This window comes from Apium graveolens, chromosome 1 (assembly GCF_009905375.1).
Source record: "Apium graveolens cultivar Ventura chromosome 1, ASM990537v1, whole genome shotgun sequence".
NCBI classification, from domain to species: domain Eukaryota; kingdom Viridiplantae; phylum Streptophyta; class Magnoliopsida; order Apiales; family Apiaceae; genus Apium; species Apium graveolens.
The window spans coordinates 60964654-60979837 of NC_133647.1; the positions used below are offsets into that span (position 1 = coordinate 60964654).

At 34.6% G+C, this 15184-nt stretch overlaps 1 protein-coding gene across 1 annotated transcript; it reads right to left on the minus strand.

Moving 5' to 3' along the window:
* Positions 1-372: 372 nt before the first annotated feature.
* Positions 373-894, minus strand: LOC141672978 (uncharacterized). Its single transcript, XM_074479711.1, has one exon. The coding sequence runs from the start codon at positions 892-894 to the stop codon at positions 373-375; it is 522 nt and encodes a 173-aa protein (XP_074335812.1).
* Between the last annotated feature and the right edge of the window lie 14290 nt (positions 895-15184).

Genomic DNA, 15184 nt, shown 5'->3' on the forward strand with positions numbered 1-15184 from the left:
ATACACAACCTCATGCTTCCATCCTTTTTCTTGACGAATAAAACTGGTGCGCCCCATGGGGATACGCTTGGTCGAATCACCCCTTTGTCCAATAATTCCTGCAATTACGTAGCTAAATCTTTCATTTCTACAGGTGCCATCCGATAAGGAGCTTTCGATACTGGTTCAGTGTCGGGTGCCAAATCAATCACAAATTCTATCTCTCGATCTGGTGGCAATCCTGGTAATTCATCTGGGAAAACATCGAGAAACTCATTAACAATCAGAATTTCCTCTATCTTAGGTGGTTCTTTATTAGAATCCACTATATGTGCTAAATAGGCCTCGCATCCTTGTCTTAATAATCGTTTTGCTTGAATCATCATCAGAAACTTATTTCTCTTGTTTCCGCCCCCGAAAGATGACTTCCTTAGCATCCTTGGATTTCAACCTCACTTTCTTGCTTTTACACTCAATCTGAGCATCATGGTATGCAAGCCAATCCATTCTTAGGATGATGTCAAATTCTCCTAGTTTGAAAGGTATCAAGTTCGCGAAGAAATGACGACCTCCTATCTCTATGTCGCAACTAGGAAAAATTCTATCGACAGAGACTTTATCCTGATTAGCCACTTCTATTAACAAGTTGGGCTCTAAAGGTTGAGTAGCACAATTCAATTTATCAACAAAATTCTTGGATATAAAAGACTTGGTAGCTCCTGAATCCACTAATACTTTTGCATCTAAAGAGTTCACGATAAGTGTACATGCGATCATATCTGAGTTCTGAACAACATCCTTCATCGTCATGTTAAAAGTTCGAGCCCTTGGTTGCATTTGAGGTGCTGGAGGTGGTGCTCCTGTTATCCTGAGAATATTTGCTTGTTCAACAGGTTCCTTACAATCTCTAGCCATATGTCCCAACTTGCCATATTTAAATCATATCACACCTTTCATGTCCGAAGAACTGGTGCATTCTGAACAATAATATCCCTTCTTGTTACACTTGAAGCATATGATGTTAGACTTGTTACAGATTCCAGAATGCTTCTTCCCACACGTCTTACATTCTAGGGCGGTGGGTCTATTGCCTTTCTGTTGCTGATTCTAAGTGGAGAAACGGTTACCCTTTCCAATATTTCCGGGTTTGAACCCTTGGAATCTATTATTTGTTGGATTGTCAGAACCCTTCTTGAACTTTCCCTTCGACTTTCCACTTCCTTGTCCTTGACTTTCTTCATAACCTTGAATTTTTTTTCTTGTTATCATTCTCCCTCTTTGATATTTCACTTTCACCTTCTATAATCATAGCCTTCTGAACCGCTGTAGCATATGTCTGGAGTTCGAGAACTTCCACCTATCTATGTATCCATGATTTAAGTCCTTGTTGGAATCATTTTGCCTTCTTACGTTCCGTATTCATATATTCTGGCACAAACCTTGCCAGTTCTGAAAATTTCGCCTCATACTCTGCTACAATCATACCTTCTTGCTTCAGTTCTAAGAACGAGACTTCCAATTGATCCTGTAAATATTGAGGTACATACTTTTCCAGAAATAGTTCATTAAAACTTTGCCACGTGATTACACCATCTTCTTCTAAAGCCTTGGTAGACTCCCACCAGAAATTTGCCTCATCTTTCAGATAAAAACTTGCATATTCAACCTTCTTATTTTCACCAACCTCTGCCAAAGCAAAGGCTTTTTCTATCTCTTTTATCCAAGACTTCGCCTTAATTGGATCTGTTGTTCCCATAAATTCTGGTGGATGAAGGGACTGGAAGGCTTTAAAGCTTCCGACTCGAGGAGCTTGGGGCTGCTGCTGTAAAGCAGCGGTTTGCAGCTGAAGAAGGTGGAGAATCTGAGTCATTGTAGGATTCTCTTGATTCTGACTTTGGGTCTGGTTACCCTCATCTGGGTTGGTTGGTTTTGTTAACATATTCTTCTAATGAATAGAAAAACAACTTATTAAGCAAGATGCTAGCATGGAAATATATCACAACATAATATCTCATAAACTTTTTACCATCCATCATTTAAAATGATTAGCACATGCATCCTTATTGCTACATAAGTTGCTCGTCATATAGTTGATATCGTAGGGTAAGAGTTCAGGGGTCATTGTGAAGCATAGGTATTATTCAAAACAATATGTAAACATGTAGGAAGGGAACAATAAGGTGCAATAATGTTATGAGAAAGAAATACGCATATGAATAAAATGATAGTAAAGGTTTCAAGATTAAGATCAAAATGAAAGATAAGGAAAAATGATAATATAGCTACATGATCAAACAAGGGAAATAATTTTTGGGAATATATCCCCTTAAGTACCACCAGCTGCGAACTAACTACTGCCATAAATATAATAAATATTAACCAACTAAGGTCATCCTATTGACTCGGCATCCACCAAGTCTTTCCCATCTTACTAATACCAAGATAAAATAACCACATGTCATAATTTCACCCACCTGCATAGCCCCAACATAAACTTCATCAGATCACTGACGGTCCACACTAGTTATCAATACATTCGACATGCATCTTTTCCGCCTAGAGACTTTATAAGTCCTGGTCATCGCGTAACTAATCGGAGAATCGTCATCCAAACGTTATCGAGATTACCCAATTACACCCTAAACTTGTAAACTTACCTAATCATGACTATGTCCGATAGTCTCAACTAAACTCTATATGAGTTGGAGATGCGCACTTAACTTAGGGGTCTCCCTAAAATAGTCTTAACTTGTTTCAGGGACCAAAACATGTAGCTCTGATACCAACCTGTGACGCCCTCCCAATCCGGGGTCTAGATTGGTGAGTCACTTTTCACAATTAACCACATTATCGCAATTAAATATATAACCCCTTTACATCATAAGGATCTTAAACGGGTTATGGTATAAAACAAGTTACAACTACTAACGGTCAACATAAAATTATTACAAACCTTAATAAATAGCCAAAGTCATAACTTCGGTTTGGAATTACACAAAATAACCCAAAGGTACTGATAACAACAATCTAATTCAACATAGCATACTCCCAACTATTATTTATGTGTGTCCCCTATCTGAGCTGGTATAGAGATTCTAACAGTATGGTGAGGACCGCTACAGATATTCTTAACAGCCGTGCCCAAGCCTGGCCATCTTCCTCATGCTTAACTGTCACGGTTAGATAAATAACAGAGTGAACTACAATAGCTCAACAAGTAAATAGGGTACATCCACGTACAATCCTCACACGGACTTTACAGCCCCTCTGGACGTGAATAGGGTACCCATAAGGCCATATATTCAGCCTTTCAATTGCCAGCCCTCACTGGTCTTTATTATGTGCCAGCCCTCACTGGTCTTCATAGTGGACTGGCGTCACTCGACCACTTGCACATCCAATCAATGGAAATTCATAAAATCATTTGGATTGAAAACTTTCATTTTCGAAATAATTTTCATTTAAAAATCTCTTACCATTTCTTTGAAATCATCGAGACCCTTTCAAGTTTAAAATCATTCTTAATTTCAAGTTCATAAAACTTTTTTACATAGCAAGGGTAGGGTGTACCAAAAGAACCAATGTTCAGGAAATCAAAGCTATCATCAACTTGAAAGCATTTGCATTTGAAATAAGGTATAATATTCAAAAGGAAAATAAACAAGCCGTGTCAACATACAAGGCTAATAAAAAGAGTGACAGTAGGTATTCAATCATAACATCGAATCATAACATATGAGGCAAGGGTTGAAATGTTATTTGCTTTATTTGCTTCCTTTCTTGACCACAAGACCTACTATCACGTCACCTAGTGGGGCCTTTCCTTTCCTAACCGAGCGTTCTCACTTTCCGAATCTACACATATAAAGACACTATTTCTGTATCCTTATAGTCAATCATCATTCATCTTGAACGTCTAACGCTATTCTACCCATTCGCTATACGTAAAATACCTGTAAGAGTATTATATATATATATATATATATACTTCACGAAAACATAACAATTCAAATAATTATAAAAATAACACTTACCAAATAACATATTTGCAGGTCAGTCTTATGTGAACACAATCCAAAAATATTTTAAGAAAATATTAATCTTGATAATACATAGTAAGTATAGAAAATAATATTTAAATATAACTCTATTCATAAAATCCATGAATGCGGAAGGTGTATTGGTCAGCCCAAAAGCCATCACTAAAAATTCATAATGCCCATATCCCGTACAAAACGCCGTTTTAGGTATATCTTCCGCTTTGATCTTCAACTGGTGATAACCCGATCTTAGGTCAATCTTAGAGAAATATGTCGCTCCCTTTAATTGGTCGAACAAATCACCGATCCGTGGAAATGGATATTTATTTTTAATGGTCAGCTTATTAAGTTCATGATAGTCGATACACAACCTCATGCTTCCATCCTTTTTCTTGACGAATAAAACTGGTGCGCCCCATGGGGATACGCTTGGTTGAATCACCCCTTTGTCCAATAATTCCTGCAATTGCGTAGCTAACTCTTTCATTTCTACAGGTGCCATCCGATAAGGAGCTTTCGATACTGGTTCAGTGTCGGGTGCCAAATCAATCACAAATTCTATCTCTCGATCTGGTGGCAATCTTGGTAATTCGTCTGGGAAAACATCGAGAAACTCATTAACAATCGGAATTTCCTCTATCTTAGGTGGTTCTTTATTAGAATCCACTACATGTGCTAAATAGGCCTCGCATCCTTGTCTTAATAATCGTTTTGCTTGAATCATCGTCAGAAACTTATTCTCTTGTTTCCGCCCCCGAAAGATGACTTCCTTAGCATCCTTGGATTTCAACCTCACTTTCTTGCTTTTACACTCAATCTGAGCATCATGGTATGCAAGCCAATCCATTCTTAGGATGATGTCAAATTCTCCTAGTTTGAAAGGTATCAAGTTCGCGAAGAAATGACGACCTCCTATCTCTATATCGCAACTAGGAAAAATTCTATCGACAGAGACTTTATCCTGATTAGCCACTTCTATTAACAAGTTGGGATCTAAAGGTTGAGTAGCACAATTCAATTTATCAACAAAATTCTTGGATATAAAAGACTTGGTAGCTCCTGAATCCACTAATACTTTTGCATCTAAAGAGTTCACGATAAGTGTACATGCGATCATATCTGAGTTCTGAACAACATCCTTCATCGTCATGTTAAAAGTTTGAGCCCTTGGTTGCATTTGAGGTGCTAGTGGTGGTGCTCCTGTTATCCTGAGAATATTTGCTTGTTCAACAGGTTCCTTACAATCTCTAGCCATATGTCCCAACTTGCCATATTTAAATCATATCACACCTTTCATGTCCGAAGAACTGGTGCATTCTGAACAATAATATCCCTTCTTGTTACACTTGAAGCATATGATGTTAGACTTGTTACAGATTCCAGAATGCTTCTTCCCACACGTCTTACATTCTAGGGCGGTGGGTCTATTGCCTTTCTGTTGCTGATTCTAAGTGGAGAAACGGTTACCCTTTCCAATATTTCCGGGTTTAAACCCTTGGAATCTATTATTTGTTGGATTGTCAGAACCCTTCTTGAACTTTCCCTTCGACTTTCCACTTCCTTGTCCTTGACTTTCTTCATAACCTTGAATTTTTTTTCTTGTTATCATTCTCCCTCTTTGACATTTCACTTTCACCTTCTATAATCATAGCCTTCTGAACCGCTGTAGCATATGTCTGGAGTTCGAGAACTTCCACCTATCTATGTATCCATGATTTAAGTCCTTGTTGGAATCATTTTGCCTTCTTACGTTCCGTATTCATATATTCTGGCACAAACCTTGCCAGTTCTGAAAATTTCGCCTCATACTCTGCTACAATCATACCTTCTTGCTTCAGTTCTAAGAACGAGACTTCCAATTGATCCTGTAAATATTGAGGTACATACTTTTCCAGAAATAGTTCATTAAAACTTTGCCACGTGATTACACCATCTTCTTCTAAAGCCTTGGTAGACTCCCACCAGAAATTTGCCTCATCTTTCAGATAAAAACTTGCATATTCAGCCTTCTTATTTTCACCAACCTCTGCCAAAGCAAAGGCTTTTTCTATCTCTTTTATCCAAGACTTAGCCTTAATTGGATCTGTTGTTCCCATAAATTCTGGTGGATGAAGGGACTGGAAGGCTTTAAAGCTTCCGACTCGAGGAGCTTGGGGCTGCTGGTGTAAAGCAGCGGTTTGCAGCTGAAGAAGGTGGAGAATCTGAGTCATTGTAGGATTCTCTTGATTCTGACTTTGGGTCTGGTTACCCTCATCTGGGTTGGTTGGTTTAGTTAACATATTCTTCTAATGAATAGACAAACAACTTATTGAGGAAGATGCTAGCATGGAAATATATCACAACATAATATCTCATAAACTTTTTACCATCCATCATTCAAAATGATTAGCACATGCATCCTTATTGCTGCATAAGTTGCTCGTCATATAGTTGATATCGTAGGGTAAGAGTTCAGGGGTCATTGTGAAGCATAGGTATTATTCAAAACAATATGTAAACATGTAGGAAGGGAACAATAAGGTGCAATAATGTTATGAGAAAGAAATACGCATATGAATAAAATAATAGTAAAGGTTTCAAGATTAAGATCAAAATGAAAGATAAGGAAAAATGATAATATAGCTACCTGATCAAACAAGGGAAATAATTTTTGGGAATATATCCCCTTAAGTACCACCAGCTGCGAACTAACTACTGCCATAAATATAATAAATATTAACCAACTAAGGTCATCCTATTGACTCGGCATCCACCAAGTCTTTCCCATCTTACTAATACCAAGATAAAATAACCACATGTCATAATTTCACCCACCTGCATAGCCCCAACATAAACTTCATCAGATCACTGACGGTCCACACTAGTTATCAATACATTCGACATGCATCTTTTCCGCCTAGAGACTTTATAAGTCCTGGTCATCGCGTAACTAATCGGAGAATCGTCATCCAAACGTTATCGAGATTACCCAATTACACCCTAAACTTGTAAACTTACCTAATCAAGACTATTTCCGATAGTCTCAACTAAACTCTATATGAGTTGGAGATGCGCACTTAACTTAGGGGTCTCCCTAAAATAGTCTTAACTTGTTTCAGGGACCAAAACATGTAGCTCTGATACCAACCTGTGACGCCCTCCCAATCCGGGGTCTAGATTGGTGAGTCACTTTTCACGATTAACCACATTATCGCAATTAAATATATAACCCCTTTACATCATAAGGATCTTAAACGGGTTATGGTATAAAACAAGTTACAACTACTAACGGTCAACATAAAATTATTACAAACCTTAATAAATAGCCAAAGTCATAACTTCGGTTTGGAATTACACAAAACAACCCAAAGGTACTGATAACAACAATCTAATTCAACATAGCATACTCCCAACTATTATTTATGTGTGTCCCCTACCTGAGCTGGTATAGAGATTCTAACAGTATGGTGAGGACCGCTACAGATATTCTTAACAGCCGTGCCCAAGCCTGGCCATCTTCCTCATGCTTAACTGTCACGGTTAGATAAATAACAGAGTGAACTACAATAGCTCAACAAGTAAATAGGGTACATCCATGTATAATCCCCACACGGACTTTACAGCCCCTCTGGATGTGAATAGGGTACCCATAAGGCCATGTATTCATCCTTTCAATTGCCAGCCCTCACTGGTCTTTATTATGTGCCAGCCCTCACTGGTCTTCATAGTGGACTGGCGTCACTCGACCACTTACACTACCAATCAATGGAAATTCATAAAATCATTTGGATTGAAAACTTTCATTTTCGAAATAATTTTCATTTAAAAATCTCTTACCATTTCTTTGAAATCATCGAGACCCTTTCAAGTTTAAAATCATTCTTAATTTCAAGTTCATAAAACTTTTTTACATAGCAAGGGTAGGGTGTACCAAAAGAACCAATGTTCAGGAAATCAAAGCTATCATCAACTTGAAAGCATTTGCATTTGAAATAAGGTATAATATTCAAAAGGAAAATAAACAAGCCATGTCAACATACAAGGCTAATAAAAAGAGTGACAGTAGGTATTCAATCATAACATCGAATCATAACATATGAGGTAAGGGTTGAAATGTTATTTGCCTTATTTGCTTCCTTTCTTGACCACAAGACCTACTATCACGTCACCTAGTGGGGCCTTTCCTTTTCTAACCGAGCGTTCTCACTTTCCGAATCTACACGTATAAAGACACTATTTCAGTATCCTTATAGTCAATCATCATTCATCTTGAACGTCTAACGCTATTCTACCCATTCTCTATACGTAAAATACCTGTAAGAGTATTATATATATATATATATATATACTTCACGAAAACATACCAATTCAAATAATTATAAAAATAACACTTACCAAATAACATATTTGCAGGTCAGTGTTATGTGAACACAATCCAAAAATATTTTAAGAAAACATTTATCTTGATAATACATAGTAAGTATAGAAAATAATATTTAAATATAACTCAAGTTAATTGGAATCAATTACTATTTAAATAGATCCCTAATCGATAAAATTAATCAGTTAACTCTTTTAACCGATCAATTAAATCAATTAAATATTATCTAAATATAATTTAAAACCAACTAAGTCAAGTCAATTTGAGTAAAGAAATCATTTTCGAAAATAATTTAATATAATCAGATAAATTAATATAGAGTGTGTATCTTGTTTCTAATATTAAAATCATTTTATCGTATCATTTTTTTTAGAAATATTGAGCATCACTCCCCTTATTTTATTAGCTCCCAGTCGATCTCAAATCGACACAAACAACAACACCAACAATAAACATCCACCTTAATCGATTAAAACCATCCATGTCCAATTTCAATTAAGCAATTTCATAAATGAATCACCAAGCATTTAACGGACTTGACATATACAACTTGGTTCCAATACTCACAAATTGGAACCTTTTATTCACAAAATTCAAGTTACAATTTCGGAAAACCGAGTTTAACATCAACACTTTCATTACATAATTACGAAACACATAATCAATAAATACCCATCAATTTCATCACATAATAAACTGAAAATTGATAAAACTTGAATATAATTAATAAAATCGATGTTTTTAATATAATATGACTCAGTTTTAACATCATTATCCACTATCGGCTCGCCGGAGCTCATCGCCGGTGGCGGCAAAGTTCCGGTGGTGCCCGTTAATCGGGTTTCCAATCTAAACTTTACCGATTCGCTTATACACATACATCATTCACTCGTTTTCGTCAAAATTCAAAGCAAATCAGAAAATATGAACCTGAACCGAAATGGGTTCCTCACAAAATTGATCGATACATACAACCATATATGTATATAAGTACAGATCGGCGTATATGAGAAGCAACGAAGCAAGAATCGAAATGAATCAAGAACTCCAAACCCGACCCGAAATGGGTGGTTCGAAATTGATGTATACATAGAACTATACTTACATGCACTTCAGTATATTGATTAGAAAAGTAAGAGGAATAGAACCCCGGTTTCCGATGTAGAATCGGTTGAAAAATTGAAGAAAGAATGAGGAGAGAGATAGTCTAGAGAGACAGAGAAGAAGCGAGAGAGAGAGAAGAAGCGAGAGAGAGAGAGATGATGCTTAGGTCGATAAAATGAGAAGAAAAGGCCTGGTCTGATTTCAACACAGCCAGGGGTATTTTAGGAGTTTTTCTGTTAAACAAATTTCTATATTGAAGTCATTTTATGCTGGAGAAATTCCTAAAATCGTACTTATTAAATTGAAAACTGGAGATTAACAATTCGGAATTATTGAAATTATATTTTTAACATGTAGAATATTAAATTACCTTTCTCCCCATATTTTTAAAATAATTTTTGAGCGTATAGATTATTTTAAACGAATTTTACAAGTTACTACTCAAAAAATCAAAATAATGATTTTAAAATCATTTAAATATACCAAATCACCAAAATAAATTCATCCATCATTTTTATAAAGTATATGGGGTATTCTAGAGATAATATAACAAATCTCATTATTTTATATAATTTTAATTAATTTATAAGAATATTTCAAAGCTCATATACTCCTATTTTCACATAATAAAATGTTTAAAATCGTTTAAAAATGCATCGACCACATTGTCCCACACGTACAAGTCACATATCACGTAATCCCACCTTCCACAGTAGAAGCTTCATACTTCCATTAATATCCGTATTAAATCTTAAATATTATCACTTTTCGATCTTCGATATATATACAAAAATCTGATATCTTTACCAGTCACATATTCGCTTTATTCATTTAATCATATCAACATACGGATCGCTAAATCTTCTTCACACATTCATATATAATATTTGAGAATATAAGTCACAAAATCCCTGGTTATTACAGAATAAGCCGGAATCATAACCGAAAATTTACGCCGCCGCTAGCTTTGATTTTCCGATCAACACTCTCCAGGAATCGTCTGTTAATTTCACATATACCATTCGATTCATCTCTTCACAATCTATATATTGATCCAATCAATTTCATATAATAACCCTAAACAAATAAATATCCAGTTTCCAATTAAGAATATTCAAAGTTATAAATCCTAGTTTTTAATTTCGAGAATCAAACATCAATTTGAACATGTTATTGAACTCCAAATCAGTCATATAATATACCAAAATGACCAGGATAAAATTATCTACAAGATTAAGCCGTCAAATCATATCAATAACATCAAGAACAAAATTTCATAATTTAATCTTTATATAATTCGAAATAAAATAATTAAATAAGAAAAATACCTTGATTTCTGCACTAAAATGGATGGTTGCTTATGAAAGGACTTTTCGAGAGCTTCGATTTGATATATAGCGCGCTTGAATCGGAGTTCGATAACGCCTTCGTTTATGCGTTTTATTTTCAAAAACATAACATTTAATTAGGGTTTTCTCTGTATTTCACTGGATTTTACTGACTGATTATGATTATACGAATAAAAATAAATAATAAAAGGGCTATATATATTTATGGAATATTGGTTCATGTTGGATCATATAGGATCGATAAATTAGTTACTTAGCCGTTAAGTAACTACAAAGACGATTTGTTTTGATACCCGTATTGGATAATTATCCGAACCGGGCTTCTTATAAAACACTTTATACGAACATAATGTAATATTATCCCGTCTTTTGAGAATACGGATTTTGTTGCTTTATCGGAATCATTATCGTATCAAAAATTGTACGCCGGGACGCGTACGGGTCAAACCGTAATCTGGATTGAAAAAGTTAAAACACGGAAAATGTTCAGAATAACCTGATTTGGTTAGGAAGGAGTTTTTCAAAGAGTTTTGGGTTGTAAAAACGTAAAAATGGTTGAGGTTGGACGATTCCCGGTTTTATAAAATAGTTTTATAATTATTCAGAAAATAATTATTAAATCTGTAAATCGTTATAAAATCATATAACGATCCAAAAATTACTAGAAAATATCACAATTATCTATATTTTATTTTGGACATATTAAAATTAACATACTCATATCTTATCACATATAAACATGTAAATATAAATATCAATCATCAGATAATTCACCAAAATTCACATAATAATCATATAATAATCATTTATTAATAAAAATAATTATGCGCGATATCCCCGATATTACATCATTCCCCCTTAAAAGGATTTCGTCCTCAGAATCACACTAAGGATCATATAATGATACATTCAAGTATCTCACTTCTATTTTCTTAGGTTAATCCCTCAACCTTACAACTTTTCATAAACCTTTACTCGCAGCATCACTCATTACTTAACAGCTTCTTGCTAACATCATATTCTATTAGTTGCTCATATAACTCAACTCAAGCCTCCATTTTATATAAAATGGAGCTAAATTAGTCTTCATGAGTATACACATATAAACACCTATGAACCTAATATACGTGTGGCGATGAAGCCAACTCACCTACACTTATCCTGTCTATTTTACTGTTGCAAAAGGACAAGAATAATGCGTATTAATTCTCTTTTCTTTCTAATTCTAGTAATTCGTGCTCATGATAGTTTGCAATAGTTACTGGTTGTTGAACCTCATTCCCACATGTTCCTTTATTTAATTAACCTAGTTTGTAATTGCTTCCAATCGCAATCAAGGCTCTTTAATCGTCCCCTTAATCTTCTTGTCCATCTGCGAATGATATATTGCAACCAGGGCGTATTTGATTTTGAACGTTCTCGAAATGACTTTGGAATTTAGAATCAATGAGAAAATCTTGACTGAATATGATTGATGCACAAACTTATCACCATATCTTATTTTCCTTGAATCACAATCGAGTATATTTGCTGAGCGAAAATTTCTTACGGCTTTGAAAAAAATACACTAACCTGGAGGAATTATCAGCATATTCTAACCCATATATCATTTGTTTTGGTTCTAAGAAGTTCTCATACGAAACTGACTGTAATGATTTCCTTGACGTCTAGTCAGATATAACGTTTATTCTTTCTTTGTGCCATACGATCAGAAAGTCTTCTTTGCCATCTATGTCTTATATCATATTCTAGGAGTAGCTTGAATCTCTTGAGTTATCGAGGTTTAACCGAATTCCTATCTTTTAGTTTTGTCTTACTTGATGTTCGTTCATCTAGGAGCGGTAAATACTATTCTGGTTGGACATAATTCATCGTATTCTGAATACTCCTGTCAAATCTCAAATCAAACAATATTGATCATTTACAATCAATTTATGCATCTGATGACATACCACCATTTCTTCAAGCAACAACTAACCCACTTATTTGACAAACTGTTTATTAATAAGAGAGAATGATTAGGTTTGGATAACTTATCGATAATGATGCATTTAACGCTTTTCTCACCTTGGGTTCTCAGGTGACTTCACTATGACGTCTCTTGGCGATATGTATCTATCTAGTTTTTGATGTCCTGCCTTAACTCTTGGGGAGGTATAACATTCACTTACATGTTTCCCTCAGTTTATCTTCATATCTGGTCATTAGATTATTTCTTTTAGCCTTCGGTACTTAATAGTACTCCTGGGATGCATTCCCTATTTCAATTTACAAATGTTTCCTAAATTTTTCACCGTACTTCTGTCCCTCATATTAACCATATCTTACCTATATCATGGCATTTATAAGGTTTCTTTAACATCCTTTTGATTCCACTTTCTTTCCTATTTCCGTTCTTCATTCTCATAGCTCATTCAAAACCGAACTCTTGATATTATTACTCATTTTGATATTATATCAAATTAGATATCAATACGAACTTTGATGCTCATAATATCCCATACTAAATTAAACATCAATCATCTATATTAATACCACTTTTGATATTTAACAACCTAAGTATCAACATCAATCAAACACTGAATTAAAACTGTATCTCACATTTTATCCGAAACAAAAATACTGGAATAAATCATTTATTGTATGATTATCAAAACAATTTTGAAACAAGACATCCTTTAATAAAACTTTATTGCAGATGATAAAATCTCTTTGATTGTCTAATAAAATCCATATTGGTATAGTTATTAATCTCTGCTTTATTCCACCTTCTTTCTTTCTTTCCTTCCTTCCTTCTCTTTGCTTTATCTTAAATCTCTAGCTCTTGAAAACATTCTTCTCACTTGTCCATACAAATAAATTTTTATTATCTTGTCCATTATAAAGGGCATATTCATCAAAGTAAAGTCTCACACACTTGCAGCAATTTCTTAATTCTACTGGTGTCCTTACTTTCTCCAAATTCCTCATTGCTTTGATTTCAGATTTGAAAGTCACATCAAAATTTGACTTAATCTAATTGGAATCGATTTTCATCTAACTGACCATTAATTGGTAAAATTAACCAATTAACTCACTTAATTGATCAATTGCACCAAGTGATGACTAGCTAAATGAAATCAAAGACCAATTATATATAGTCGGATTGGCTGTAACAACCTCTTTCAAGAACCAAGATCATAATTATTTGGAGTATCAACATGAATATCAATAACACACGAAAGTATACTTTCTATCTTTAAGAGTAGGGAATTTTTCGAAAATTTGGGCAGCATCTCCTTAATTATTGACTACCAGCCGGACTCAAGCCGACACCAATAATCAACCAAACAACCAAAAATCAACCCACAAGTATGCCAATCAACTGCCACCTTCTAAACTCATCATTTCACCACCACATATCAGCTAGTATAACCCATATTTTAGTTCAACTTAAGATAATAGTGAACAATTCTTTTTATACCATACCTTTATTCTTATCTTCTGATTATAACAGAATATCACTACTGAGTACAATTATAAATTATTCTAGAATTTTTCTAGTTTGTGTTTCAATTCAAGCTCTCAAATGAATAATCTATCTATCCCTGACAATATACACTTGTTCTTATTAGTTAACTTATTCAACTTCTGATAACCAACACCTGGTCTCAACCAACACTATCATAAACTTGTGAAAAAATTCATTTGGTTTCAAAGCATTAATTCTTAAAAATTATTGCATTTAAACCACCATACCTTCATTTCCACTTATGCCTTTTTATACCAAACTTCCTTCACTGGCTCGGTTATGAGTATCAAATTTGCCATAACTCATTTACTTAAGTGGGAAAACCCAACCATTCCTTAAAGAACACCCTTGAAGTTTATTCGTAACTAGAACTTCTTCGATCTTAAATCTTCATGACAATTATCTCCCACATGATTGAGTTATGCTTCATCTTCACAATGCATTAATCGATTATCTGATTATTATTAAAAATTTCTTCATTTGCTTCTGCTATCCGATCAATCATTTACCTTATCTGATATACACAGCTTTACTTTTTTATTCCTCTAGTTAATTTACCTCATATAGTTCGCTAACAACTTCAATTCACGCCTAATGCAAGACTTAAAATGTATCACGTATATATATTTTTGCCTCTGATTTAATGTCCTCGTAACAACCACGTTATTGGCATAATGGTTCTTCTCTGCACGTATATGTCCACCATTTATTGGCTTGCAATTATCCAGACTCACCAATAACTCCATCTGCTACACGGGTTCATTTCACTTCCTTTTAAAACATTCAAAAAATAGACCTTACACAAGAAGGGAATTTGTATATATGATTCTGATTGGAAACT

Bases quoted from the DNA above. Each gene is read 5' to 3' on its own strand.
- LOC141672978 (XM_074479711.1), bottom strand. From the start codon at position 894: ATGGCTAGAGATTGTAAGGAACCTGTTGAACAAGCAAATATTCTCAGG.